General features: G+C 38.2%; 1 protein-coding gene across 2 annotated transcripts; it reads right to left on the reverse strand.

Moving 5' to 3' along the window:
* Nucleotides 1-8560: 8560 nt before the first annotated feature.
* Nucleotides 8561-27971, reverse strand: ZBTB49 (zinc finger and BTB domain containing 49). Of its 2 annotated transcripts, none has more exons than XM_055717091.1 (8): nucleotides 27848-27971; nucleotides 26143-26316; nucleotides 22954-24059; nucleotides 16891-16937; nucleotides 12969-13042; nucleotides 12139-12221; nucleotides 11889-12050; nucleotides 8561-9912 (listed from the first exon to the last, which is right to left on the reverse strand). In XM_055717091.1, the coding sequence occupies exons 2-8, from the start codon at nucleotides 26292-26294 to the stop codon at nucleotides 9239-9241; spliced, it is 2298 nt and encodes a 765-aa protein (XP_055573066.1). In that variant the 5' UTR covers nucleotides 26295-26316; nucleotides 27848-27971; the 3' UTR covers nucleotides 8561-9238. The 2 variants fall into 2 exon arrangements, with proteins under 2 accessions (XP_055573066.1, XP_055573069.1); XM_055717094.1 differs by lacking the exon at nucleotides 27848-27971 and adding an exon at nucleotides 26667-27834.
* Between the last annotated feature and the right edge of the window lie 17 nt (nucleotides 27972-27988).

A 27988-nucleotide genomic window follows, 5' to 3' on the forward strand; every position in this document is an offset into this window, starting at 1 on the left:
AAACTACTTAGTGTGGTGAGCATCCTTTCAGGTTAAGTGAAAGAAGTTAATTAAGGGTTTCTTTAGGAAATAGTATCAGGAAATGGGAAGAGGTCCCTAGAGCCCACAGAGCTCTGCCATGGGGTCAGAGCATTTCCCAAGGGACCGCTGCAGGAATGCTAGGGAGCTGGTTTACTTCGTGTATCAACCTGCAGCAAGAGAGCAGTTGTAAAGTATTAAGGCGTAAGGTAGAAGCACACGTTCACAGAACACATGGTGACAAAGCACGTTATAAAACTAATGATACTTGTATCACACATCCCAACATCCACACGACTGAGGCACAGGCATCTTCTGGCTGTGTGGGCAACGCGATCTCCAGTCTGCTGGGAAGGTATGCCTATGGGTGAGAAATTACTGCCTTACAGTTTGTTAAAAGATGTAGATAGCAAAGCGGCTAAGGCATGACCGCCTCCCCACGCAAGGGAGTGCGGTTTGTCGCTGCTGACAGCGGCCGGGGCGCGCACCGGGGGGGCCCGCCGAGCCCCGAGCCCCGGGCCCCGCAGCACCGCGGCGCAGCGGCCCGAGCCGCGGGAGCAGCCCCGGTGTAACTCGGGCTTTCACTGCCACCCGGTGGAGAAACGCGCTGACACCCCGGAGTTAACTCGGTCCGACTTGCTAGTATGATGCGTCAGAAAGAAATGTGGTCCGGTGGATATGCAGGAGAAAATAAATTGCTTAACTTAAATTCGTGGAGGAATAATGGAGACGATAAAGGAACCCATTGCTCGGTACAAACCACACGTTCAAAAATCACGTGGGTATATCCTAAAGCATCGTGAATGTGACTTCTACAAATATTTTGAAGTGCTTTTTGTCTTCTGATTTCTAGGCACTTACTGTATGCCAGGCTTTTCTTGCAATACCAAGGGCTAACCCCTTTTAATGGCAGGTTTCACCTAATCACATCTTCAGAGGGAAGAACCTCTGAGAACAGCAAATCGCACAAATTCTGTAATTAAGCTGCTGACTAGTGGTGATACTGATGGTGGTTGACACAGATTCCTTGTTTAAAACAAAACTTTCTGATGTGATAACTCTTTGCTGATTCCACTACAGCCAGGTTACTAACAAAGACAAAATGATCCATGAAGGACAGTCAGTGCACTCAAGATGTTCATCCATATTGCAGTCTACATATGAGAACACTCCTTATCAGAAATACATTACACAATATCATTTTATATCCTAGACTTTGATTATTATTTAGTATTTTCTCACACAAGCACTTTAAAAATACATGGAAAGGTGACATCAAAGCAGCAAGAAATAAAAACAGAAGTTCCAGATGCAAAATGGGTCATAAATACTGTTTGTAGAACACTTGCATTAGGACTTCAGTCAAAGGTGTCCTTTAGGGATATAGCTTCTAGGCTTCGTAAAAATCAAAACTAACTTAGTCCTAGGTATTTAAAAGCCACATTTTATTTGGAAAGAGAAAGTTCTTTCCAGCTGGGCAAAATCAAGATTCCTGTTTTCACAATGTGCCAATGTAATCATTTGGACCTGAAGCTCAACAATTTGTACTCCTGACAAACATTCTAATTAACAGAAGAGTCACTTACTAGCCAGCAGAAGAACAAAATACACTTTTCTTCCTATTTAGCTTGTTACTGGATTATTCCAAAGGCCTTCCAGGCAGCTAGCAAAGATCCTTGGTGCCCTAAGGCCTCAGTGGCCATCCTTCTGCCAAAGAAGAGATGAGAAAAGCAGAAAAGCTTTTAAGATCAAAACCTTTTTGGTCAGTGTTCTTTTACTGGTAGCTCTGAAACTCATGATTACAAGACAAATAATTTATTCGGCTTCATAATTATGTTCTCCAATTCAGGCTGTAAAACACCCACTCTGAAGCAAACATGGCTTAATCTAATCTACTTTATCGTAACAGCAGCTGAACTAAACTGTGATGGTCATTTTTGTTTGTATGCTCAATTTCTAAACTTGGACTGTAGTTTGACCTTGAGAGGGTGCAGACTACAATGAGTGAAACCAAAAGCAACATTTATATGAATCTTCATGAAGTGAAATTCTCAAGGTTCGGGCAACTTCAAGTCTTCTGCAAGTCAGACAGATCTGCATTATACGAGAACTTGATGTAACATTAAGATACTCTCACAAATACAAAAGGTTGTATTTTCCAGTACCTGATTCCCCTGTGACCCAGCTTTTAAAATCATGATTATGAAAGGTTTGGGGAAGTGAAGAGTATATGGAGAAACACTGCAAATTGTTTGCTTAACAGCATTTGCTTTTAGAGCACGTCCAGAAGTGTTAAAAATATGCTTCAGATGACAGGAGTGATTCATGACTAGACAGCTGCTGAGAGAGACATCACCAACAGGGGATAGACGGAGTGTGTGTGAGAGAGGGAGAGTGATTTGACATCCAAGTTACTTGGAGAAAAAAAAATTAAATACCTTTTCTTCTGAGCTTTAGAATGTAGGAATTATTTTAATGGCTTTTGAATTGAAACGAAGATGTTGCATGTCCTGAAGCTGTCAGAACTTCAGCACCCATCAGACCTGTTTCACAGACTGCAGTTCTTACTCAGCTGATGTGATGACTGTCTGATGTCGCTTCCTGGGTGGGAACAGGCAATATTCTTTTGTCCATTTGGTGTTTCGCAATATTAAAGAGACTGACTGCTGAATATCATGTCAAGGCCCAACTTCATAAATAATGCCGTAATTCATAGTCATATGAATTCATCGAATAATTCATAAAAATGGCATATAAGTGTCAATCTTTAAACAAAAAGTTTAATAAAGTTGGTTGGAAGTCCCTTCCTGCTCAACGAGTAGAAGGGATACTTTCCCTGTTCTGGATCCATGGAACAAATTCAAAAAGTGGTTGACTGAAATCCAAATCTGAAAGTAATGACTAAACTATCTAACACTTGAGCTTGAACTTTGATGTTCTAGTGATCTCCAGCGTTCCCCATCTGAAAAACACCATGGCAGAAATGCTCATCCTCTGATCTATTCTTACAGTCCCACTACTTTTCCTTAATCATTTAGTGTGGATCTGGTAGCACAACCCTCAGCCTGTGGACACAGGACTTTATTGTAACACCCTACCGCTAAACAGCAATCTTCACCAATAGCCTGCTTTGATCGTGCTAATTTCATATATACTTACAAGTAGTATGATGTTCCCTGGAAGCCCAAACTTAAATTTTGGTGTTTGTCAAAACCATTCAGCCTTAATCTTAGCCTTTTCATGACTCCACCTATACATACCTCCTGGATGATTTAATATTTATGGTTGTTCTGTATAGTTTTCCCTTGGAATACTTTGCCTTACTTTTTGTGTATGGCAAGTGAAAACATGGAGGGCCTTTATTCTGAAATGGAAGCAAAACACAGTAAAATCAGCTAGAACTCTTTGTAACTAAATTTACAAATTTTCAGCCACTTCTAAAATAAGCATGTCATACATTCATATATTTGCATTAAAAAAGCTAAGCTGATTTTAGAAAACCAGTATGATTAAATCATAGGCAAATTTGTGTCGACCACCCCCTTTTTAGAAGGGGCTTTTTTAGCTTTCTTTGTTTCACCGGAATACCGATTATCTATTTGAAATACACGAACTGAATGGACTTCCCATTGAGGTTAGTGTATTCTAGCATTGTAATAAAGGTTATGAAAAGATGTCCGAGCACCAGCTGGCCTTCCTTTGATCCTCTCCATTCTTGTGATGATACATTTTCACACTTAAGATGATTCCCTTCTACCTCAAAGGCTGTGAGCTGCTTTGGTCCTTACAAATATTAACTGCAACCACAATGACCTATCTTTCTGGTTCCAGTCATCTGTTTAATATAGAGTGGAAGGTCAGAGCAACATGAAAAGGGCCTGAAAGGCTTTCTCTCGGAATACTGCCCCCTGCAGAGCTGCACAAAAAGCCGGCCGACTTGTAGTTCATGCATGCACGCTCCTCAGCACCGCATTGTGCGCTTGTGTTAATGGGCTTTTGTAACCTTCCAGGAGAAATTCCCTCACCGAGAGAACAAAACCGTTGTCAGATCCGAACACACATGTGAATATCAACTACAGGAAAAAGAAAAAAAATATATATTTACACAGTAGAGGTACTGTCTTCAGAAAAATGAATGAGCCACTAGCTTGCGTCTTTGCTAGGCTCTGTTTTAAGGGTAAGTTTTAGCTATTTCCTAGGATGGCCGTTTAATAACAGAGGTGGAAACCAACTATTTAGAGAAGGCAAATTCAATAATAGATGTCAGTAAGGATTAATGAATAAGGCCATGGACCAGAAAGCACAAGCCTGTGTGTACCAATACAAAGAAATCTATTTGCAGCGCAGTGGAGCACAGGTCACTTTGAAGTCATTAGCATACCAAATTGCCAAATATCTGCATCTCAGGCCCTTCAGTTGTCATTAGAACATATTTCCCAAGCTATCACATTTTCCTCCTTCAAATCTGCCCACAAAGCTCACATTTGCTTGCTTTCTATTAAGTCTTCTGTACAAGCGGGACCATCTCATGTTTGTTTTACATACTACTTCTCAAACAAGCTCTTTAGCAAGAAAGCCAAATATCCAAAATCCCAGCACATACCACAAAACACGGAGATTTTTAGAGAGTTTTACAACTATGCGTGACTCTACCTATATGCCTCTACATTTGTCCTCACTGAGCTTGAATATGTTAACCTCTGGTCTGGATTATGAGGGGTGGGTAAGAGGCATGAAGTGAGCAGCAAGAATTGAATGCAGCTGTCCACGTCTGAATGGAGCTACCCATGGTGGGGAAGACAATGAAAGGAAAGAAAAAAGTGGATTCCAGAAGCAAAGAGCCTACGGGGCCAGTTCTACTTGCTTCACACTGATTTTGTCTTAAATTTGGCTTGCTCTTGTATATGCCACTTAGATGTTTTGGGAAGACTTCATGTGTAGCAATTACTTTCCTATAAAATTATCAACAGGAGTTTAAGCCTATTTGGACTTGCCGAAGAAGCCATGGAAACAAAGCACAAGTGCTCTGTTCTAAACCCCAATCTCTGAATTCAAGAAACAGCAAACCATCTTGTAGGCCAGGTTTAAAATGGGTGTGAAAGAATGCAGATGAAGTCTCAGACCACAAAAAACTGTATGTGTTCGATGGCAACATCCTAGTAATGGCTCGATGTCCTTCCTACTAAAGTTCTGCCTCCTTATACAACTTTTTATTTTCAGTTCTAAACTAGATCATAAATCTCAAGCACAGGACTTTTTTTTGGAGGGGGAGTTATTTGAACTTAGACTTAATTATATGATATATTGTTTTCCTGTGTACACACAGAAAACGTACCCACATAAAAATGGCAGGTTAAATTTTGTATAGGTTTAACACACTGAAATCATCTGAAAAACACAGTAACACCTTCAAAAAATTAAACACCACTATAACTTAATTTTTCTATATTATGCAGGAGTCAAATGACGCAGATATCTCTGCACTGAACAAACCCAAACTAAGCCTTCAGCAGTTACCTGCATCTTCTGGAAACAAAAGTGATTAGAGTTTGCAAGATGAACTGAACAGCAGCTCCAAACTACAGGATAGTTATTCTAATAAATAACAATTAGCAGTCCTTCAATTTTACTATGCCAGGCTGGTTAACATCCTCTTTCCAAAAAACTTTTTTTTTTTTTTTTTAAATAACATGCCATTTACATCGATTATAATGGCATTTCAACATTGCCTGCTACTAGCCGATTGACTGATGCCTATTCATACCCTCAGCATGCCAGCTATGGATATTTATGAGCAATAGCTATGGCTAGGCATCTGCTGCTTGTGAAATACTGTTGGCTTAATAATTATGTCACGGTTTCCACCTGTTCTTCAACGTCACGGGGTAGCTGCTGTTTTCCAGCTGTGCCAGCTTTACGGCAGCATTAGAACTATCAGACATTATTTGCTATCCCCACTGAAACATTCCTTTCATTATGGACCTATGGGTTGGCATATGAAATTATTAGGATACAGAAAAATATCCTCTTTCAAGGTAATTTTCTACAGAGGTCTCACTGAAAAAAGCTCATACAATACTAAATTGACATGACATACTGTATTTGATTTTGGAAAAACAAAAGCAAAATACACCTTCTTGCAGTCAGGTAGTGGTATTCTCACTGCAAAGTGGCTGCAGGGATGGGGCTTCTTAATCCAAAACCTCACTCCATACATAAAAATTCATTCTCTTCCATCTGACTACATCCATCTACACATCTTTTGAAATTTCTCTCTTGCTCAGCTTTTCCTTCAAGCCAGCTAGAAATAACAGTTCTTAGCGCTCCTGCCCAGTGCTGCGCTGTCTCTGGAACCTGGGTTCCAGCTGTGCAAACTCAGATGGACTCTTTTCTCTAATTCCATCTCAAGATGCCACACTACAACATCGTGTTTAATCAAACTTCCCAAGCTGCAAACAGTATTGACAATCTAGTAGCAGGTTTAAGAACCTTCATTGTTTTTGGTGTAAAACACTCTTACAGAAATATTGCCAAGCAAAAGAAAATATCCTTAGTGCAACATGGCTTTCCTCTTGGCACAAAGCACTTAATACCTAGCAATCTATGTGCTTACAAGCATCTCAAGATGTCATTTTAACTTCAAGAGTCTTCAGCAATAACACATTCCTCCAAAACAAAGTGTATAGACCTCCAATACTCAGTTAAAAAGAGGACAAAGGTTGCAACTTCGTCTGTTTTAAACTTACCCTATACTGACTCCACCAAAATAAAACAAAGGAAGCAAAACTATTGCAGAACCAGAAGCAACTAAGTTGTTAGGAGGTTCATAAATTGCATATTTGTCCTTTTCAAGCAACAGAATCCTCATGGGAGCAGAACCAATTTTCTATTTTCTCTTGGAATAACTAATTCTAAAAATAGTTTCTGGCAAGGGGAAAGCTACTGAGCTAGTGACTGGCAAGAGAAAAGCTATTTTGCCTTAGGCACTAGTGCAAGGAAAGCAGACAGCCAATGTGAGCACCCAAACTGTAACACATGGATTGCTGAATAGCACATGGATGATTTCCACAAAGGTCTGCAGTGTTCACCAACAAATAATGTGAAAGAAAAATTAATGAAAGAAGAGCTAAGGGTTCAGATATACAAAGTGTTGCCTGCTTAATCCCATGTGGGCCAGTGTTCTGCTAGCCTACACACTATTTTTAACATTAGGCACTGCAAAAGCTTCTTGTTTTTGACTTCGCCGGCTGGAAAAATACAGATGTTTTCGTTTCCTAGTATACGTGCGCTACAAGAAAAGAAATGTGAAAAAAAATTCCCAATTTGCTCTCCAGTATACCTGGACTATTTTTTTTTTTTCTTTAACTGGTCTGTTAACATAGTGAAAAAAAGATTTTTCATAATATTAAATGATGATTAAGAGAAATTTGTATTTTTCAAGGCTTACATATACAGTGTAACGTTCTGCCCCTTTTGTTTTCAGGAGTGCTGTGCTCTGGCCAGCAATATTATCTTTCTTATTTCAACTCTGGTTGAAAGCAGTTAAAACCAGGGAGGTACAGGGCCCTGTAAAGAAAGGGAAGCCATAAATTGTAAGGCATGGTGTTAAAACAAGAAGAAACTAAACAGCTAGTTTTGAATTCCTGTGGGAAAGTAAGTGGTGACCCCTTTAAAAATATAAAAAAAAAGCTGTATCTTCCAGGCTCTGAACTTCCACAGAATGTGAGCAGTGGACTATAAGTCTACGTTCTATGTGGTCTACATTCCTGTTCTAGCAAAACTTACTCTTGTTCTACCAAGAACCAGACAATAATAATTGATTTGAATCTTTGTACTTTAGTGGGATATGTGTCATGATATATTTTCTAATACCAGGAAAATGTGGTATTACATATTAATTACTAGACAGCTCCCGCTACCAGTTTTACACAAACACGATTCTTTCAGCACAGGAAGTGTAGTGTTATTAAAACAGCAGTGATACCAGATCTTGTTAGCTGTTGCAAAACACTGAAATCTACTTCTCAGCCTACAAACACTGAGACTCCTTATAGGAAGTAAGTATGTACTTCAAACAGACTTCCCATCCCGAGAATGAACTTCAGAAAGGATAGTACAAGGACATTTTCATTTCAGAAACTACAGTATCTAAGGAATATTTTAGCATAAGGCTTGACAGTACTGATAAAACATTTTGATGTACTGGAAAGAGGCAGTAAAACTCACATGACTCTAGCAGGCAGTTTGAAATGCAGCAACAGATCTATACTGAAAATGCATGAGGCCACTCAAAGCACCAAAGCTGAAAAAGGCCTCTAAGCAAAGTTTCTATCTGTAACGGTCTATCCATTCCATTAATTAGCCAATGTTTTACACTAATTCACTCAAATGCAAGACAATATACTGCTGTGTTGATTGCACTTATTTATAGTGCAGCTTTTCTTGCAGTGGTATCCCTATTAGCATTAGTAAAGATACCTGGAATAGATGGAATTGTGTTACTGAAAATCATAAAAACATGAAACACATTGAGCAATTAAGATACAATGTAAAACAACTTCCCTTTATTCGCATTTCCTGATCTTGGTCTTCCTTGTACAAACAATCTGCTGTGCAAAATAGTTTATAAAATACTAAAAAAAGCCTTTATTGTAAAAAAATAAAGTTTCTAGATATACAGTTACTTTGCACTATCACAAATATTGTCCAGTATTTAACATTTACATTTAATATCACAATACTCAAGTCATGTAAACCAATGATCCTACTGGTAAGAAAGCCACTACTGAAACTCAGATTCACTAAAGGATTTGTTAAGTATTTTCCTCCTTTCGTATCTACACCCTTATACAACTCCAATGACCCACAATTGGAATTGTACACTTCTAGTGAAATTAGGCTTTGGGCCATCTTCTCCTCCATTATCAGGCAAAAAATACCAAGTTAAATGACAAGTTTAGTAAATGGAAAATTTTAGTAAATTATGGCAACACATGAGCTACACAGTGCAGTCACAGAACAAAGGTCCCCGAAACTAGATCTGAACTTTGCTGAGTGGTGTAAAGGCAGCCTACACTGGGTTCTGGGCATGCATATCAATTTCTACCAGTATCCAAGCTAGTTGGCTTAAAAACTAGCTCTGATCTCTATGCTGCAGTGCAATCACAATCACTTCAGCATGAAATGCCTCTAAGAAGTTTTGATACAGTCCCCTGAGCCCTCATTGTTCCAATTCACTTTCATTCTGCAAGGTCTTCATAGCTAAACCCCAGAGGGTCATGCTGGAGAAGAACGGTCCTTCATTATTCTTGTATGCAGCAGATGATGTTCGACTGCCTAGTGGATCATTACAATGACTGTCCAAGCTAACCCCAGAGGAACGAATCATGGGAATATTATCAGACTGTAAGGGTTCTTCTGCAGAAGACACATCTACATCTGCATAAGCATATGGTGGTGGTGGCGGAGTCTGCTGTGTCTGAGCTTTTGGGATTTTAGCAGAATCCACATTCAGTTTCTGTTGGTTTGCCGAGTCATGGTGTTGAATCATTGATCGCAATTTACAGTAAGAATCCGCAGAACTATCAAATTCCGTTGAATTTGCAGTTGGACGAATGGGAAACTTAACAGACACTGGTAACAATGTAACAGACATTTCTTGGCCAAAAGAGTCAGAACTCTGAGACTTGTCAAGGTCAGATGTTTCAATCCCTTGAGTAAATTCATCTAGTGTGTTTGGACCTTCATCAGGGGCTTTACAATGCATCTTCTTGTGGCGCCGTAGAACAGCAGAGCGAGTGAAGCATTTGTTACAAGTTTCACAGGTATAGGGTTTTTCTCCTGTGTGAGTCCTCACATGCCTACGCAGGTCACCAGAGCCTGCAAAACACTTCCCTACAAGACAGAAGTGATAGATTAAGATTTTGTTCTTAACACAAGTGCATAAACATGTTTCAATTAGAGAACATATGAAGTGATAAGGTACGATACGTCCCAATCATGGTACTTTATCTAGAACAGGTTCAAACAAGTTTCATCTACTTTTACAATTCAGTGACTTATTTCTTATTCTTAATCTGATTTTCGAACTTGTGTCTCCCAGTGCTTTAGTTTTTGTCTCTGGAGATGGGAACATCCATTAGTATTTGAAAGCTGTAAGTGCTCTCAGTTTGTATCAATCTTCTGGAGGAAAAAAAATAAATTAAATAATCAGTTTAATTAATCTGTCTAGAAAAACACTATGCTGATAAGCTTCTAAATATATTCTTCCAGTGAGAACTGCATCACAGAAAGTAATGGTTTGTTCATTACCAAGGAACTATTCTTGTAGCGCTAAAAAAGTTAGCTTTTTTGTTAACTTTGAGCTAACATCATGCAGCAGTCCACTTTTTACATTCTATCCAGAGAATGCGTCAAAACCATAATTTTTTCCTGCTGTAAATATTAGAATACAGTAAAATATTCAACTGTTTGCCTGTCTTCAGAACCACAGGTTCAAATAAGCTCCATTACCATACTGCAAAGAAAAAAAGTGTTTGAGGCTGAACCCCAGCAAAGTGTAGAAGAACAAGCAGAACAAGAAAGCATTGATTTCCAGAACTGTGACATTGATTCAGACACCTCACATTCTTTAGGACAGTAGAAGCAAGCTGGTCCCTATTTGTGATTTTGGACAGACACCAACTAAACCAAACTATTATCTGAAAGCCCAGTAGGACCGCAGTCTCAATTTCGGCATCATGCTTTTTATTCTACTGCCCGTATATCTCTTCAGAAAAGCCACTGAACAGTAATAGTAAGATTACAAATTACTGGAATAATACATGTGGATTTTTTGCATAATGTGAATGATTTCTTAACACTTGATCAGATCTTTGCGCAATTTTTGCCTTCTCAGTACAAGATGAGCTGGCTAAAATGAAAAATAATCAAAAGACCACTGCAAGACAAGATGAAAATAAGCCTATTTTAATGACAGCAACACAACTGTTTGTTTATACTTTTCAGATCCTGCATGTCTGTATCTTCTCCTCCTGATCTAAGACCCCCTGATAATACTACCTTTTCTTACGCCTCAATACATTACAAATAAAACATACTGCAGTTGGACTTGATCATATGGAGCTACTCTCCTTCAAAGCCGACTCCTCAGAACATGAATTAAATTATAGCAAAATAGCACTTAAGGGCAGAAAAGTAAGTATGCTAAGTAATGTATGAGATAAGGATAGATAATGCAGTTTCTGAGAACTATGTTATACAATGATGACTCACTGATCAAAGAGCCATTTCCAGACCACCTGGAAGTATGACCTATCTAGCAGATTGAAAATGGGTGTTCTCTGGCATGAAGCACTGATCAAGTTTTGATTTTATTCCAGAGGTTGAACCAAAGTAGCAAAAGGTTTTTACTCTCAAACTGTGGTTGAATGCAGTTAAATCCAAACAGTATTCAATTGGGCACGGGGGTGGGGGAGACAAAAACCAGAAAAAGACTCAATTGATAGCTAAGTGATGCCAAACCTAGCTTTCCATCAGGAAGGACTATACTGAAAATAAATCAATTTTTGAAGCAGCTAGTATCAGTACTTCTATGAAGACATGTACACATACAATGTTGATTCCTCTTATTTCCTTTTTCTATTCTTCAACCGAAATCCACTTTTGAGCTTATTTGCAACAGCTAAAGGAGTTTAATACACCAAATGAAAGACTATTAAGTATGCAAGACAACATTTTGTGAAAGACTTTCACAACATCATATTTAAATTGAAAATAATTTTGCTTAATTGTTTTTCTGCTGACGTAGGAACTTTTACTTACAATTTAAAAAGCAAAGATACAAGCAAGCTATGCACAGTAAATCTTACCACATGCTGAACAGCTGTATGGTCTCTCTCCAGTATGCCTAATTCTGTGCTTTACTAATTTTCGCTGCATGTTGAATGACTTCCCACATTCATCACAGGTGAATACTTTATCTGCTGTATGGGTCTTTTTATGCTCCTTTAAATTACTGAAGTTACTGAATCCTACAAAAATAAGACAGACACTGAGATTAAAATGATTCCTCCCATTTCAATCAAAAAGCCTGAGGCAGAAACTTTGGTACTTACATACCTCTGCCACAGATATCACACAGATGAGGCTTTTCTCCAGAATGAATAATAATATGACGCTGAACATCACCAGAAGCAGCAAATCTGTAATAGAATACAGAAATCCAACTGTTGTCTTTTATAAGACCGTTATTCTCCTAAACCAAGTATCATGTGGAAATCAACTGCAACGAATGGCTGATGTTCTGAACAAAGATTAAGATTTAAACCAAGATAAATAGATGCATTTAAGAAAAACATTTTGAATCTGGCAATGTCCAACTGAATTAATGCTAGGAAAAAAACCCCAAAACAAAAAACACTTTTTCACTGTTAATGTTACTAATTTATTCTGCATTTAAAGATACTCCTGTATTAGTATATTTTCTGTCACATGCCTGCAGAAGGCAAAAATATTTAATGCTTTGCTTAAATTCATCGTTACCTGTACTTCACAATTTCCATAAAATATAACAAAAATTGTATGACCAAATAATGAAAAAAAACGTTAGGGAAATGTATAAAACCACATAATTTATTGTAACTCACACTGTTGAAAATACACACAACAGTATATCCTTAACTAAAGACACCAATATAGAAAAGATTAAGTAAGACCACATACTATATATGTGATGACATGTTTATCTTCTTATTGAGACTTGCAACAAGACACTTGCAGACCTTTATATATTTTAATCCCATCAGTACACATTTAAACCCAATATCTTCCAACCAAAACTGAGCAGGACGCTGCCTTAACTCTTGGCCCGATCATGAAGATTAAAAAAAAAAAAAAACATGGACAAGTTTTAGCATGTTAAGTTTACTAAGATGAACAATTCTACTCACCTTTTCCCACAGATCTCACAAATGTATGGCTTTTCACCAGAATGTCGACGCAAATGTGTCTGGAGATTACCTGCCTGAAGGGACAGTAATTTAAACAATTAAATTCAACTAGTCTGTTGTACACAAATAAAAAGACAATAATGGGAACTATAAGACTGGCTTTTTATTCCTAATTCTAAGGCAGTGAAGACGACAAAGCATGTAAGAACTCGAGCATTCTTATCTAGTAAAGACAGTCTATCATGTACTTCAAGATCAAATTGCTTATGTATACAATTATACATTGACAATAACAGAAAAAAATAATATAAGAGAAGCCTGGAATCAAATGCTAAGGAAAAAGACAGACCTATAGTTGAAAACTGATCCAATTATAAATGAAAATTACACTATCTAGATTGCAGTGAAGAAGAAAATTTACTAGTAATATGGTTCATGTTAGTCTTATTTTCCCTGTCCTACAAATAAAATAGTTACATCAGGAGGTCTGAATTCACCTACCAGGAGGTTAAAAAGAAAATAATAGGATAAACATTTTTCAATCCATAAAACACTCAGAGGCAAGTGCTCCATGCCTATAAATCTTTACTCACGTCAAAAGAAAACAGAACAAGAAGCACAGAAAGGAACAAAAGGGATTACTGGTAATTAGGTTTTATTACATGTCTTTCCTCTCCTAATCCTGTAAAAATCATGCTAGTCTAGCAGGCAAACCAGATGATGACTAGAAAAAAACATCTCACTCATTCCAACTTGTTTTTCTTTTTAAATGTTTTTAAAGCCACCACTGCTTCTGAATAGATAATCCACTGGGAGTCCAGTTCTCAAGGCACAAGATAGAGCTAGTTTGGATAGAAGAGCTGCAGATGTTCCATAAACTGTGCATACTTCCACAGTCAGTTTTTAACCATTCCATTTTCTTTTATGGATAACTGCCTGTTTTTATCTAAGTACAGTAAAGGAACATTAAGTCCTTTCAATCGGGCAAGAAAATTAGGGATGCAAAGATTATCAAGTCCTCCTAAGTCACAGTAAGACAACAAAGACCCATCAGTAATTTCTTCCGACTCCTTTAGACTTAATTACCTGTGATGATGAATCACTGTAATCAGAACTTATAATATACCAGAACTAAAGTATTGCAGACACAAAAAGAGAGGACAATATTAAATGGATCACCATTTGAAACCAGAGAGAGCTTTCTTTAACCCCTGTAAAGTTTTTGAGACAACAGTATGACTGAACCACTGTTCACTCAGGCCAAACTTCATAATACTGAAACCCATGCAGAGAGAGGCATTAGGCACTTATTTCTGAGGAAGACGACGACTAAACTGACTTCTCCATGGAACAATTTGTGCTCTGCAAAGACAAGGGATTTTGTGCAGAGGTGCACTGGAGAGAAACACAAAAAAGACAGAACCTTTACCTCTATCCACATCACAAAACAAACCATACCATAAGCATTTGAAAGCTATTCTGCTTAAAGACAGAGGGTGAATTTGAAGTGCAACAATTATTCTGAAATAGTTCCCATACAGGCATTTTTAGCCAGTTAGAAACATTTTACAGACAGTAGCAAGTAGATCCATTTATTTATTACAAGCCTGTGTCAACTTCCTCCTAGTAAGACCTTATTAACTGTGTTGAGACAAAAAAAAAGGTAGAAACATCAGTAACTTGTATTCTTCCTAAGCTTTTAAGGTGGTACACAACCATGCTTAAGGCATAATATTCTATCCCAATGAAAAAGCGTAAGAGGACTTTTGCTAACATTTCAATGAACGAAAAAAAATGCTCAGAAGCAGCCTCTTACAGATACTGGTTGCATACCACTCCTCCCAAATTCAGAGACCAGAGAGACATGCTAGACTTAGTCCACTTGTAACTGGCATGCTTTTAAAGTGAAGGAACTAATGCATACGGTCCCCAAAAACAAGCTCTTCAGGAGGTAGTCAGGAGGTAAAATTGATATCCTGAATCACCAACCAGAGAAGGACCACATCGCAGCAGGCTGTGTACTAGTAGTAAGGGAAAACGCAGGCTTGGAAGTAGAAAAAAGAACACTTTTCTCCAAAAGCCAAAGATATTTATGGTTACTTGTTCCAGACTATGAGTTCCTATGTCAATTTTCCCTACTCTTAATTTTCTGTTTCACATTCCAACACACAGAACATCAGTTACATTCAGCAAGAGCAGACACACTACCAGGCATAACTGCACTGTCTCAAAAGGACAGAACATGGAGGCTTAAGTAAGCAAAATGTTGTGATTTCGGTGGCTGCAGACTGAGAAGATCAAGAACAAGATCAGAAATGGTCTTCTAAGAAAAAAGTAGAGAGTAATTATCCTTGCATCTTACTTGCTGGGAGGTGAAATCTTACTTATCTGCACGATTCCAAAGGAAGTACCTCAAAAGTACACAAGTTCCCTTTCATGACCAGAGAAAGAACTGCAGCACACAAGCTGAATGCTATATTCTGGATGGGTAGGCACTGTCCATCAGTATGCACCTACCTATACCTTCAGGCAAGTGAGGGAATGGGGAAGGAAGGGGAGGAAAGCTGTTTAAGAGTGTTTAATTAAAAGACAGAAATTTCCAGTTTCGTTGGGGTTTTTGTTTGTTTGTTTTTAATTAAGGAGGAGCAATGCATGTTGCATGAGGAGTCTGTCACGCCTGTCATACACTCAGAGTGTGTGAAGCTTTTTTTATTCTCTCTTCCCCCACCGTAATGGTAGACAATATCAGTCCATTTGCCAAAAGTACTTTTAATGGAATTTGGAAATATCCACTTTTTTTTTTAAAGTAACTAGAAGTTCAGACATCGAAATGAATGAAAATGCACTTTCTTTCCCTAATAAGCAGACTCAGCTTTGCTTAAAATGGCTTGATAAGCATCATGAAACAGTATTGTTCACTGGATGCACTGTTATATTAATATTTAGTAACAGAGTGGGGGATATTCATCCATCAAAAAAGTCCAGCTGGTGGGCTACAAAACTGGAGCAAGAGAAGCAGAAGCACTGGTGGGCGGGTAGACAAAGACAACATAACTCTAATCCTTAAACCAGGATCCATAAGAAAGACCAAAGTTATTCAACAATAATGATTATTTAATCTTAATGTAAAAATATGCACCTGTCTACTGTCTTCCCGCACTGAGGTGCACACATTGCAACAAAGAAAACAGAAAAGAAATAGGTGTTTTGCAAATATGAAACAACTAGGCACCAAATTTGTACAAATATGAATTAATTGTTGTACCTAGAACAGGAAGCAAGCATTGAATGACAAACTAAGAAGCTAAAGATTAGGCCCTGTAAGTAGGGAATTTCACAAGATTATTTTTTTAAAAAAAGTCATAGTTGAGTTTTGATACTTCAGACTAACTCTGCTGCTCTTCGCAGAAGGAAACTGAGCCCAATTATATCCATATAAATTTTTTTCTCTGATTCATAAAAAATCTGCTTAATAATTTATGCCATTTAGGAAGATTAAATTGTATTGTGAATACAACGTTATATAAAATTCTAACGTGTATTTTCTCCAGACACTGTAAAAAGGCTATTCACAACGTATCCCTAAGCATAAAGCAAAAGAACACATCGAGAATGAATGTTCTCTGTATTTCAAATATAATTGTGGCTCTGTATAGTTAAACATTCATTTGAAGGTAAAACACATAACATCTCTTGAGAGTAGACTGAATCAAAGGTACAAAATGTATTAAAGAAATCTAAAACATTTAACATGCTATTTTCAAATAAGCCATTATAATACTTTATCCCTAAAGTCAACTCTGTCTTTGAACAAAACACATCTAATCTACAGACTTAAACCCTTTTAAACCCTTTTTTTAGAACTGACACAAAGATGCATTTCATTTTTAAGTGTAAGTACCATAACATAAAATATTCCCACCTGTGAGAAGTGTTTCCCACAAATGTTACATTCAAAAGGTTTCTCACCTAAAATGAGAAGAAACAGAACACAGAACTTCTAATAGTTGCAACAGAATACAAACGCTTTAAATTGTTACACTTCCTTTTAAAACATGTAAGATAAGAGTAAAAACATCCCCAAAAGAACACTTACCCATATATTTAAGGGGAAATCAAGAGGGAAGTACAGCATTTACTATTAAGCATGTAAGGCAGACTCGCTCAGAAACAGAATTTATCTTTCAAAAAAAATAGGTAAAAAAGTTTCAATATGCAGTGTTTTGTGATTTATTTTTTTTTTAACACCGTTCTTTTCCAAATGCAAGGGGTCTCGTACCTCCAGGAAGAAGAGAATGGATGACAAGGTCCTACAACAGCAGCAGCTATGGGAAGTGCACCAGTTTTTCCACTTATACACACAAAAGCCCACTCTTAAAAAGAATAAGGAATGCAGAGAAGATAATTTGGAAGGAATCCCTTTTCTGTGTTCAGTATGTACCATACATCTCTGATCAGCATGTAGCCATTCACCTCCAGCAAATATTTATTTGCCTTCAAATTCTCATCCTATATAGCTCATAATTAACCCAAGTATTTTGCTTCAAAATTCTGAATTTGATCATATAGAACCGGGAGTTTTGAATTGCCAAAAACATGAGCAGCTTCAGTAAAAAAAATAGCGCAGCCCACTTCAGCTTTTCAAAATAACTTGACTCTCAATCTAGAATGTGACTGCACAATACTTCAATTCTCCAGCTGTCAAACTGAGATTAATACATTTTTCTAATCACTTTTTCTCCTCTATAGCATTTCATAAAGGCTATTTTTTCCCCTCTCTGGATTAATTCTTGGTTTCCTAGTTTTTACACTTTTGATAAAAATCTCTATGCATCTTCTAGAATTTACGCTAATAATGCTCAAAATACCACTGAATTCAGTGACAGACTTCTAATTATATTTTCATTAGTCTAACTGTATGTTAATAGGACATATATAATCTGGCCCACAGGTAATTAGTGTAAATCCTTGTGATTTTGTATGCAGATATTTCCAAAAGGAAAGAGATCTTACACTGTGTTTCATCTTGATGCTGATTCAAAAACTGTCTGAAGATTTTTATTTACATTTTTACATTTTTCCTGATTTTACAGAATACCTCTTGGCTATTTGTAGCGTTCTCTTCCAGCAAGTATTCTCTACATCAGAATACCTCCTCCACCCTTGAAGTGTTATGAGCAACATCTACAATATCCAGGTGTTGAGGTTCCATTTTCCTTCCCTGCTGCCAAATGCAGGTGATGTTCTTTCAACATATTTCAGGATCAAGGATTAAATGCAATTCTCATAGATTTTGAAGTACAGAGTAAACATACACAGTTATGTGGCTTCACAAGTAGCAATCTTGCAGTTAGCCTGACAGCTTGAGGCTGTATTTATTGTTTCTACTTAATGAAGAATGGAAATCTTACAGCAGTTTCAAGAAAGCTTTTATTCAATTAAAGATAAAAATTAAGAAACCAATAACTCAACTATGAAGAGCACTGAGGCTTGGTTTCATTATGGCTCTAAATTTGCAAAACACTAAAAGTTCTGGTACTGACAACAGAAATATAAATGAAACGAACAGGGAGCCAGATCTGTGACAACTGGGAAGGCTTCCGACAACCATAAAAGCATTCAGGTAATTTGAAATGGAGGATAAAAAACACCAGTAGCAATTTCTGCAGAAATTACCTACACAAAGGAAAAAGTTACTGTTGACACAAAGACTATTATCTGAACAGAAATCTACTCTGAAATAACTAGAGGGGGAGGGCGGGAACTGGAGGCTCAAATTTCTCAAAACTATTGTTGCAGGTTGCATGCAGCCTCATTATAACTGTACTTTTGTACAAAGAGTTGGAAGTTTTTTCCCTGTGATAAAGAGAAAACAAAAAAGTTTTGTTTGAAAGGAAACTGTGAAGTTGGTTTTTGGAGAACAATTCTGTACCTGCTTAAAACTCCAAACCACCAAGTATATCAAGTAGCATACTTTCAAGAATGAATTCTAGCAGAAATACTAAATTACTCAGTGTTGTAGCATCCCTCAGATAAAGTGAGGCTAACTGCTTCCTAGGGTGTATTAGCAAGACTGCAGCTAATAAGCTGAAGATTATTCTTCTCTACCTATTGGCGAGACCACATCTGGAGCTTTAAGAAGAGAAGGCAAACAAGAAATCTTACTGCTGTCTACATGCAATGGGAAGACAGATACAACTGGGTTGTTCTTGAAGATACACAGTCACGGGACAAGAGGCAACAGACATACGTTAGAACATGAGAAATTCTGATTAGGTATAGGAGAATAATCTTTTGCCCCATGAGGGTGGTCAAACACTGGAACTGGTTGCTGGGAAAGGCTGTGGAATCTCTGTCCTTGACCCAAAATTTGACTAGACAAGATCATGAGAAAAACGATCCAATCTAATTTGACCTGCCACCTCCAGAGGTCCATTCTAATCTAAATTATTCTATGATTCTATGACTGTCATTAAACTTCAAACCAAAAACCTTATCTGAGAACACTAATCTTCTCAAAGACCATGGCTGGATCAACAGCAACGGAGAAGACTGTGGGAAAATTAGTAATTGAACTACAATTAAGACAATGCTTAAACAAACATCCAGGAGACTTTACTTTCAAACCCCTGGACTGCCTCGTGTTTTCTATCTTCTGTTGCATCCTTCTTATTCCACACTCTGCAAGAAGAAATAAACATAATGTACACAGTAGTGGGATCAAAGCAGTGGTGTGTCAGCTCCACTGGAAAAAGGCATGAAGGCAGAGGGAGTGTTTCTAAAGAGATCACAAAGGTGAGGAGCAGGACCCGCTAAGGCATGGAATGCTGGCAACTTGCTCAAGGCAAAGCTCAGAATGAAAAGGCTGAGGATCAACAGTGTATTACGTGACAGTGTAACTCTGCTCCTGTTGAATTCTATCCTGCCAAGAGTGTTCTGTGGAAAGGCTGGGTTTTGGGTGGGGTTTTTTTTGTGTTATATGCCTCCTGAAAATATTTTTTAAGATTCTTTTTTTTAAACCCAAAACACTGCACGTTCTTGGACAGGTAAGGACTTTGTAAGAGAGATATACTTGCTTCCTTTTTTTCAGACAGGTCAAGCTAATAAAAAACAAATAACATTCAGTTAAGTTAAAATCAGTCTTAGAAGTCAATGCAATAGGCTCTGTTTAGAGATTCCTTTAAACATTCCCTAGCAATACAATTAAAACTAGACAACCCAATACAAGGACTTGTGTTGAAACATAGTATGCCTGTCCTTCACACAGAAAACTCATCAATGCAAATATGTTAATCTGTAATTTTTTTAGTAGTTCCTGGTGTTCAGGGAGAGAGGATTTCACATGTGCTTCTTTTTGACAACTAGGCCATTACAGTACTTGTTAGAAGAGTTGTCATTTGTGGGTTAAAAACTGGCTTGCCAGTGTGAAAGCTCCATTTTAATAACTTGCTTCCTTCATCTCTTCAACAAAGCCAGATCTGGAGGACTTTCAGTAAGCACTCTAATACTTAAATGCTTGCTAACCCTTTTGTTTAGCTCTGGAAAACGAATGTTTTTAAATAAAATTAATTAGCTAGCAATTTGCTATGCTTTCTGAAGTGGCAGATGAATGGAAATGGCTTTTAGCATCACTTACATCACTTAACTACCAGTATACCTAATATTAATGATACAGATGTGCCCTTCAGCTACAGATCCTTCATATATTAACTATCCAATGCAATTTCCCAAATACTCTTCTTGCACTGGCTGGATATTTAAAAACAAATTAACACGACCCAAAAATTACAAGCAAGCGAACAGGTCTATCTAGTCGTATTCTTGTCTCAGTTTTTCCATCCTTCTTTGTGCTTATTATTTGTTAAACTCACACGCTTAAACTTTGTCGGTGTAGCACATCTATAGAAGAGCATTAATGACACGTTAAGTAGCATTCAAATCTGGATTTTTTTTAAAACTATTGGAAGAACATAGTGTTATGAGAAGCAGCATGGAATTCCTGAATTCAATATATACTCAGACTAGCAGAGAAGGACAGCAACAACAACAAAACCAAGTCTAGGATCACTTTTCTTACACAACTTATAAAGCTAGTTAATATCAAGCAGTGTGGTGAATGTAAAACAGTATCTACCAGAGCTTAAGGGGAGTGGAAGCATGTGTAAATACACAGACCTCAAATAAAAACAAAGAAATGAATTGCAACATGCATAAATAAACTTGCAAAGCTACTGCAACCCTTTTCCTATTTTTCCATTTCCTAGACTTGTAAGCATTTGCTGTCCATGCTACATTAAAAAAAAAAAAAAAAATAATTTGTAGAACTCTTGTATCAGGGCTATAGTCACTTTCTTCTACAAAGCTTAGTACCCAGTCCACTCCCCTAACCTTGAAGTTACAATACATTTGAAGAGGTGAACTAAACTTTGAACTTCATGTTTTAAGTGGTTTAGCAGACTCTGAAACATACAATAATGAAATTTATCATTCAGACAACACACTCTTAACAGAACTAGTTTAATGGGTACCAGAACTCACAGAATCCAGATTTCTTCCAGTGATTGAGATGTCTAAGGAAGGGCAAATTCTAACAGGTTTCTCATAGTCGGGGGTCCCTCTTTCGCATAGATGCTCTAACACAAACTCACATGTTACTGACTTCAGAATCTCTCCCTCAGCTGGGTCTTCTCTAGACACTAAAGCCTCTATCTGATTACCTATTCTGCTGAAATTTCTAAAATATTAAAATATACCTGATCGTATCACCTCAAATCAGATAATAGGTTCAAAAAAATCCAAGGCAAATAGAGGATCTAGGTAAGAGACATACGCAACTTTCACAGAAGACCAAATGAAAAAAAAATATATTATTAGTAAGGTGAACATACAGAAGTAGTGAAAAATACTAAGTGAAAACTACAGGAAGCTAATGAAAAACGTTCTTATTTTCCGGTTCTGGAAAGATTGTTCTACCAATAATATGGAAATACAAATTCTCAATACCAAGGCTCAATTCACAAAAGCAGTTAATGTCTGCTAAGAGGGATTCCTATTTACTGTCACAGTACCAATACATGTATGCTCATTTGCAAAATGATGTTTATTTGACAAGACCAAGGGAGATGCACTTGCGTATTTAATACAGGGAAAAAGAAAGGCAAAAAATATTCAACAGCTTAATCACGAATGCCATCTCAAGGACTTGGAATCAATGGTGTTACTTGACTAGCTAAGGTAATTCTTGGAATTCCTTTTAAAAAAACGTAACTAGAGTTGTAGAAATATAATAGAACATGCTGGTTAAATTGAACAAATTAGTTAAATCAAAGTTAGACTAGGTCTTGTTTTTCACTAGAATAAAAAGATGCATAGAAATAAATCTATGCCAAGTTTAAAAATAATATTACCTGTGAGTTTTTAAAACAAAGTAAATTAATTCAAAATTCCCATTCACTCTGCAGCCTACTTGTCAGCAAGAGCATTATTACCTAGATAAATGCAACAAAAGTTGTTCACAATAGGAAAAAGGTATAAACTAACTATAGAGCATCTTTCTACAGGTTAAAAGGAAATGACTACCAAGCCCTCATCACTTGTATCTTGCAATGAATATACGATCAGAGAGAACTGAGGTCATCTAGAACACCTGTAGTATCATTTCCTATCCATTTACACTTTTCATTGTTATCTGACTCAGACTTCCAGGCCATCTGACAAACTGACTTCAAATGCCCCTTCTAAATGCAAGACAAAAGTAAAATGTTCATTGAAGTATCAACAAAACATTCTTTGAAAAAGAACCCTAGAAAAACAAGTACGAAGGAGAAATCTTTACTACAACTCTCAGCTAAGCTCAGTCTTAAGTGTCTTTATTCCTGTAGGATTATTCATTTTTAAAACCAAAACTACAACCTTTTGAAAACAGACCCTTAAACAGCTTCTCTGAAACAGGAGAAGCTGCAAACTAAGTTATTGATAACTGTACCTGTATGGGACCTTTTATGGAGCTCCAAATTGCTTGGATGTTTAAAAGCCTTCCCACATAATTCACAAGTATATTGCCTCTGTGACTGAAGAGTCTGTGATTGCCCTTCTTGTTCCAAAGGACCTTGAGACCTTTCAATTTCAACAGTTTGTTCAAAATTCTCAGAATTCACTAGATCGTCAGCTCCTTTTTCATCAGTAACTCTAACATTTATCATGTCCATGGTACTTTCATTTACAGATTCAATTACTCTTGTTATTGTACTGTCATCTCTTTTAGGCTCAGGTGGCTGTTCTGCAGATTTCTGAGATCTTAGAAAATTTAACTTTTTGAGGTGTACTGCCTTTTTCAGCCGCATCTGTTTGGTGGGCTGCATAAGTGTGCTTTCTGCATCTTGGTCTGAAGCAGCTTCATTCACGGACTGAACCAGAAAGTTTGATGGTAAATGATCAGAGGTTTCCAGAATACACTCAGAGTGATTGACAGTACAAGAATTACTCTCTACTGTGTTTATTTCTGTAGATGTGTTGTAAGAAAAAGATTGTTCTGCTCCTCTCTCATGATTAGAGCAAGCATTTTGCTTATAGAACTGTTTACTGTAAAAGTTGCGTAGTTTATAATAGTAATTTGGTTGTTTGAAAGGAAGCTCTGTGCAGTTGCCATCTAAGGAGTCTTGTGGTTGTTTCTGTACATCACTTGAGGGTGTGTGAAGATTAACAGACTGCGATGTGTGAGAATGGTGGTCAGCCAAGGCTTTATTAGCTTGTGTGTCAGACGAGCATTCATGCAATAGGTTTGTTCCATAACTGTCATTGGCACAGCTTGTATCTGCAGTCAAAGTATGCTGCAGCGAAAATACGCTATTACAAGGCATGCTGGCTGTTTGCTCTACAGCTGCAGAAGACTTTAAAAAGGTGTGGCAAATGTTGAGCACATTTTGCACTTGGAGACACTGTGCAATATCCAACATAGCTTGTACATTGTCCTGGCTAAGATCCAAGTGAGAGGTGTACATGAAGTCCAAGATCTGGCCTATGCCACCTACATTTTTAATGTCCAAGTGAAAGACATCATTCTTCTGGCCTGAAGAATTCTGGAAAAGGGTCCTGATAAAATAAGGCAAATAGTCAGACACAAACACATATAATTCACAAACACTTCTATGAAAAAAATACCACCTCAAACAGACTGCCTGGTATGAAACAACAATTGACGCTATATGGTCCTTTTTTTACACTATTTTACACTCCATTACTTGCCTTATGTATTATTCCTACACTAGTGGTACACAAAGTATGTATAAAATAAAACGATCCTTTATATAAATTTTATTTTCTATTTTTTAATTTTTGGAATCACACGCAATACTTGTGGTTTCCTATCCAACATTCTTAACTTATTAGGTGCTCTGCTGTATTTACGGACTATTTGAAAAAGTTGGTTGATGCACAATGGTGTTTCTCCTTCCATTATGGCAAATAAAACAGGTCACGATAAATTTTCTAGTGAAAAGGAGAAGACTGACCTCAAAGTCAGCTAAATTACCCTCTTCTGACAACTGAGTCTGTCCATCAAACTTTATCAGTAAACCTTACTGAAGTTCGTATCATTGATTCTTTCTCCACAAGCAGATAAGAGGATGGTGATAGTACACAAGAGAACGGCATTACCTTCAATCTATTCCCTCATATAAAAAAAAAAGGTACTTTTGTACTGGTGCTGGGTGAGAACCAAGTAAAAGAATAATGAAGAGTACAGGTAAATAAGCCTAAACAGTCCAACCAATACCCACTGAATTGTCACTGAATCCTTGAAGTGTATGAATTCATAAGACTTCTTACTATTTGATATAAAATACTCTTACCATCAGAGCTGTAGTTCTTCACGTGCATAACCAGTCCTAGATTAAGTGGGTTCGTACTCTGCCTCAGTCAGGAACTTCACACCCTTCCATTAAAACCCCCAGTCTCAAATCTGATACTCTAACAGTAAACGACGATACATAAATGGGGTCAGGTCACTCCTATGTAGCTATTTTCCTACACTAGGAAATTCCCTGAACTTCATGATTTCTCTCTGTGGGTTGACTCTCCAATTAGGTTTTGTTTAAAGGTGGTCACAAAACCCATGAGCTCTGAATCGTAAGTAAATAACAGTCTAGGCTTAAACTTTAGAAATGCAGAGGCTACCCTGAAGGCAGTGCCCATATCCAAATTCTTTCATAAATCCAGCCCATACTATCTACATTAAAACCAGAACTATAGTGAGTAGATCTGGTTTGAGAGTCTAAATAAATTAGTCATTAATATCCTACTGAATTTTAATAAAAGCTGAGCGTTTAGTTCTTTTTTACTACTTGAAAAATCCAGTCTTTGAGCATAATTTCACTTCATCACCAGGATTTCAACACTAGAAGATAAAAAAGGAAAACCAACCTCTCATCTTTTTTTCCCCCGAACATAAAAATAATTTTCTTACATAACAATTAGTAATCAAGCTTTAGAGATGTTTCAAGAAACAATACCTAAAAACTGCCAGATCTAACAGCTTGCTCATAACTAATGTAAAACACTAAGCTGAGAGATCCTGCACCCCCTAAAATCTAGAGAATCAGTGAGGGCTATACAGAAAGGAAAGAAACCAATGATGTGGCTTCATGGGCCACCTGTATACATTAAAACACAGATCTCGTCTCTGAGACTGTTCTAAACAGAGATTCATAATAACCTACATAATCAAATTTTATTTTGAATACACAGTTGATGAAACAATTCACATTATCCGGAAATGGGTAATGTGAATTGTTTCATCAATTATATCCATCATCTGGCTCTGTTCATGTACTCTACTAAGCTTCTTGTAAACAGTTACCTTCTCAAAATGAAATACTGAATGCAAGTCTATGCCAGAATCCATTATATGAGGCACCGTAAGCAAGCAAGGATCAAGAAAATGCCCAACTCAAACAGTGCTGTAGTTAGCTATGTATATCTAGAAAATAAATTATAACAGACACAGTTTTTAATTAGATTAAATATTTGGTACAGATTTATCTCTAGACAGTTTTTTCCCCTTACACTAAACAGTTATGTAGTCTGCAACTACCAGAAAAAACTTCCCTTCTCAGAGAAAACATCAACCAAGGGCATTTAGTTCATTTTTTAGAAATAAGAATATACTATTACATACCTGAAATATTGGCTGAAAGCAGCTAATACATTTTTGTGTGCTTTGAAGCAGACACCTTTTACCACCAGCATGCAGTCACAGAGAAGACCCTGGATGCGCTGTTCATGTAGCTGCTGGAGAAGATGACAACTATGGCTAGCAACAGTGTCCATGCTAGAATATCATTTACATTACCTACAATGAAATAGAATGCTAAGATGAATTTTAAATATTAAAATTGTAAAATTAATTTAGAATAGAAAGAACAATTTTACAATTTGTTTTAGCTCCCAAAGCAAACAGACTTCAGTTTACACCTGCAATGTGAGCTCTAATGATGTTTTTCTGATCTGTCGCAGTATTGCTCATCAGTAGATATACAGCAACATACACAGAAAACACAGATTTTAATTGTTTTGCTTACAACTAAAAGCTTCCACAAAAATGTGCTAACAGCGCTGCCTCTCAACTCCATAACCACAAAAAAACCCCAATTTAGCCAACTTCAACAAGAATCAGATTCTAAGGCAAAAAACATATCATACCTACAAAATCAACAGCATTTCTAGAGGAAAACCACAGCTTCTTCACCCTCTACACCGAAAAGGGAGAACACTGTAGCAGCACTATTTATACCGTATTTGTTGCTGTTGTAGCTAAGCATATTTCCCACATGGATCTGATTCATTAGACAAGTCAGCATAGCAAATTTTTATTTATTTAATACAATGCAAAGTCTCTTTTAAAAATCACTTATTTGAACAGGTTGAAGGGAAGACAAGTAATATTCCCAGACAACACATTTACATACAATCCTGTATTTGCTTTTTTCTTAATTGAAGAAAGATAAAATTCCTCCCCCGCGCACTTGTAGATACAAAAGGAAAATTCCAACTATTAGGACAGTTAGAACCTCTAGTCTTCCACGTAATGAATGAAGCAGAAAAACCACCTTGAGTTAGATGTGACAAGAAAGCCAGCTGCCCCTTCTCAATTCTGATGAGCACTAAAGGCTCCACATTCTAATTTATTGTTACTCTGCGACTCGCTGCCTCCTGTTGCATTGAGGTGGGCTACTATATTGTAGTATTTTTGGTTTTATTTTTATCGCGCCTTTTACCAGGCTTTAAAATAAAGCACCCACATCTGCCCACCAGACAACTGCTTTGTGTACGCCTCCCCCCACAGCACCTCGCAAGCCCTGAACAACCTGTGCCACCAGGGGCCCAACCTGTGCCACCAGGGGCCCGCCCGCCCCCCGACTGGGGAGGCCGGCGCGCCGAGCTGCTCCCCAGCAAGAGGAGTCCCCGAAGCAGCCGCACAAATATGCTCAAACTGCCATTTCGGGTTCCGCTCGGCCTCGCCCCGCCGAAGCTCGGGCCGGGGGGCTCTGCGGGGAGAAGGGGGCAGGGGAAGGGCCGCCCTCACGACACAATACCGGGCGCCGGAGGGGGGGGGGAGGCGGGCTCTGCCCCGGAACCAGGCGGGCGGGCGGCGGCGCGGGAAGGCGCGGAGCCGCCGCAGCCGGGCGAGGGACCGGTAGCAGGTGGAAGCAGCCGCTGCCGCAGGGCGACAGAGCTGCGGGCGGGCCGAGCGCCAGTCGCCGCGGCGGGACGACGCGGCCGCCACACAGCCCTCAGCGGGCGGGGGTACCGCGGCGCGGCCTGGCAGAGGCGGGGAGGGCAGCCGAGAGGAAGGAGCCGGCACTGCTCAGCCCAGCGCTTACCGGCTCCGGCCACCTCCCAGCTCCATCCCCACGCGGCCGCCCGGCGGCAGCCCCAGCCCCACCATCGGCGGCGGCCCCAGCCCACCGCTTCCTTCCGCTGCCGCCTCTTCCGCTTCCGCGGCGGGGCGGGGGGCGCGGGGC

Source organism: Falco cherrug, chromosome 1 (assembly GCF_023634085.1).
Source record: "Falco cherrug isolate bFalChe1 chromosome 1, bFalChe1.pri, whole genome shotgun sequence".
Classification (NCBI taxonomy): Eukaryota; Metazoa; Chordata; class Aves; order Falconiformes; family Falconidae; genus Falco; species Falco cherrug.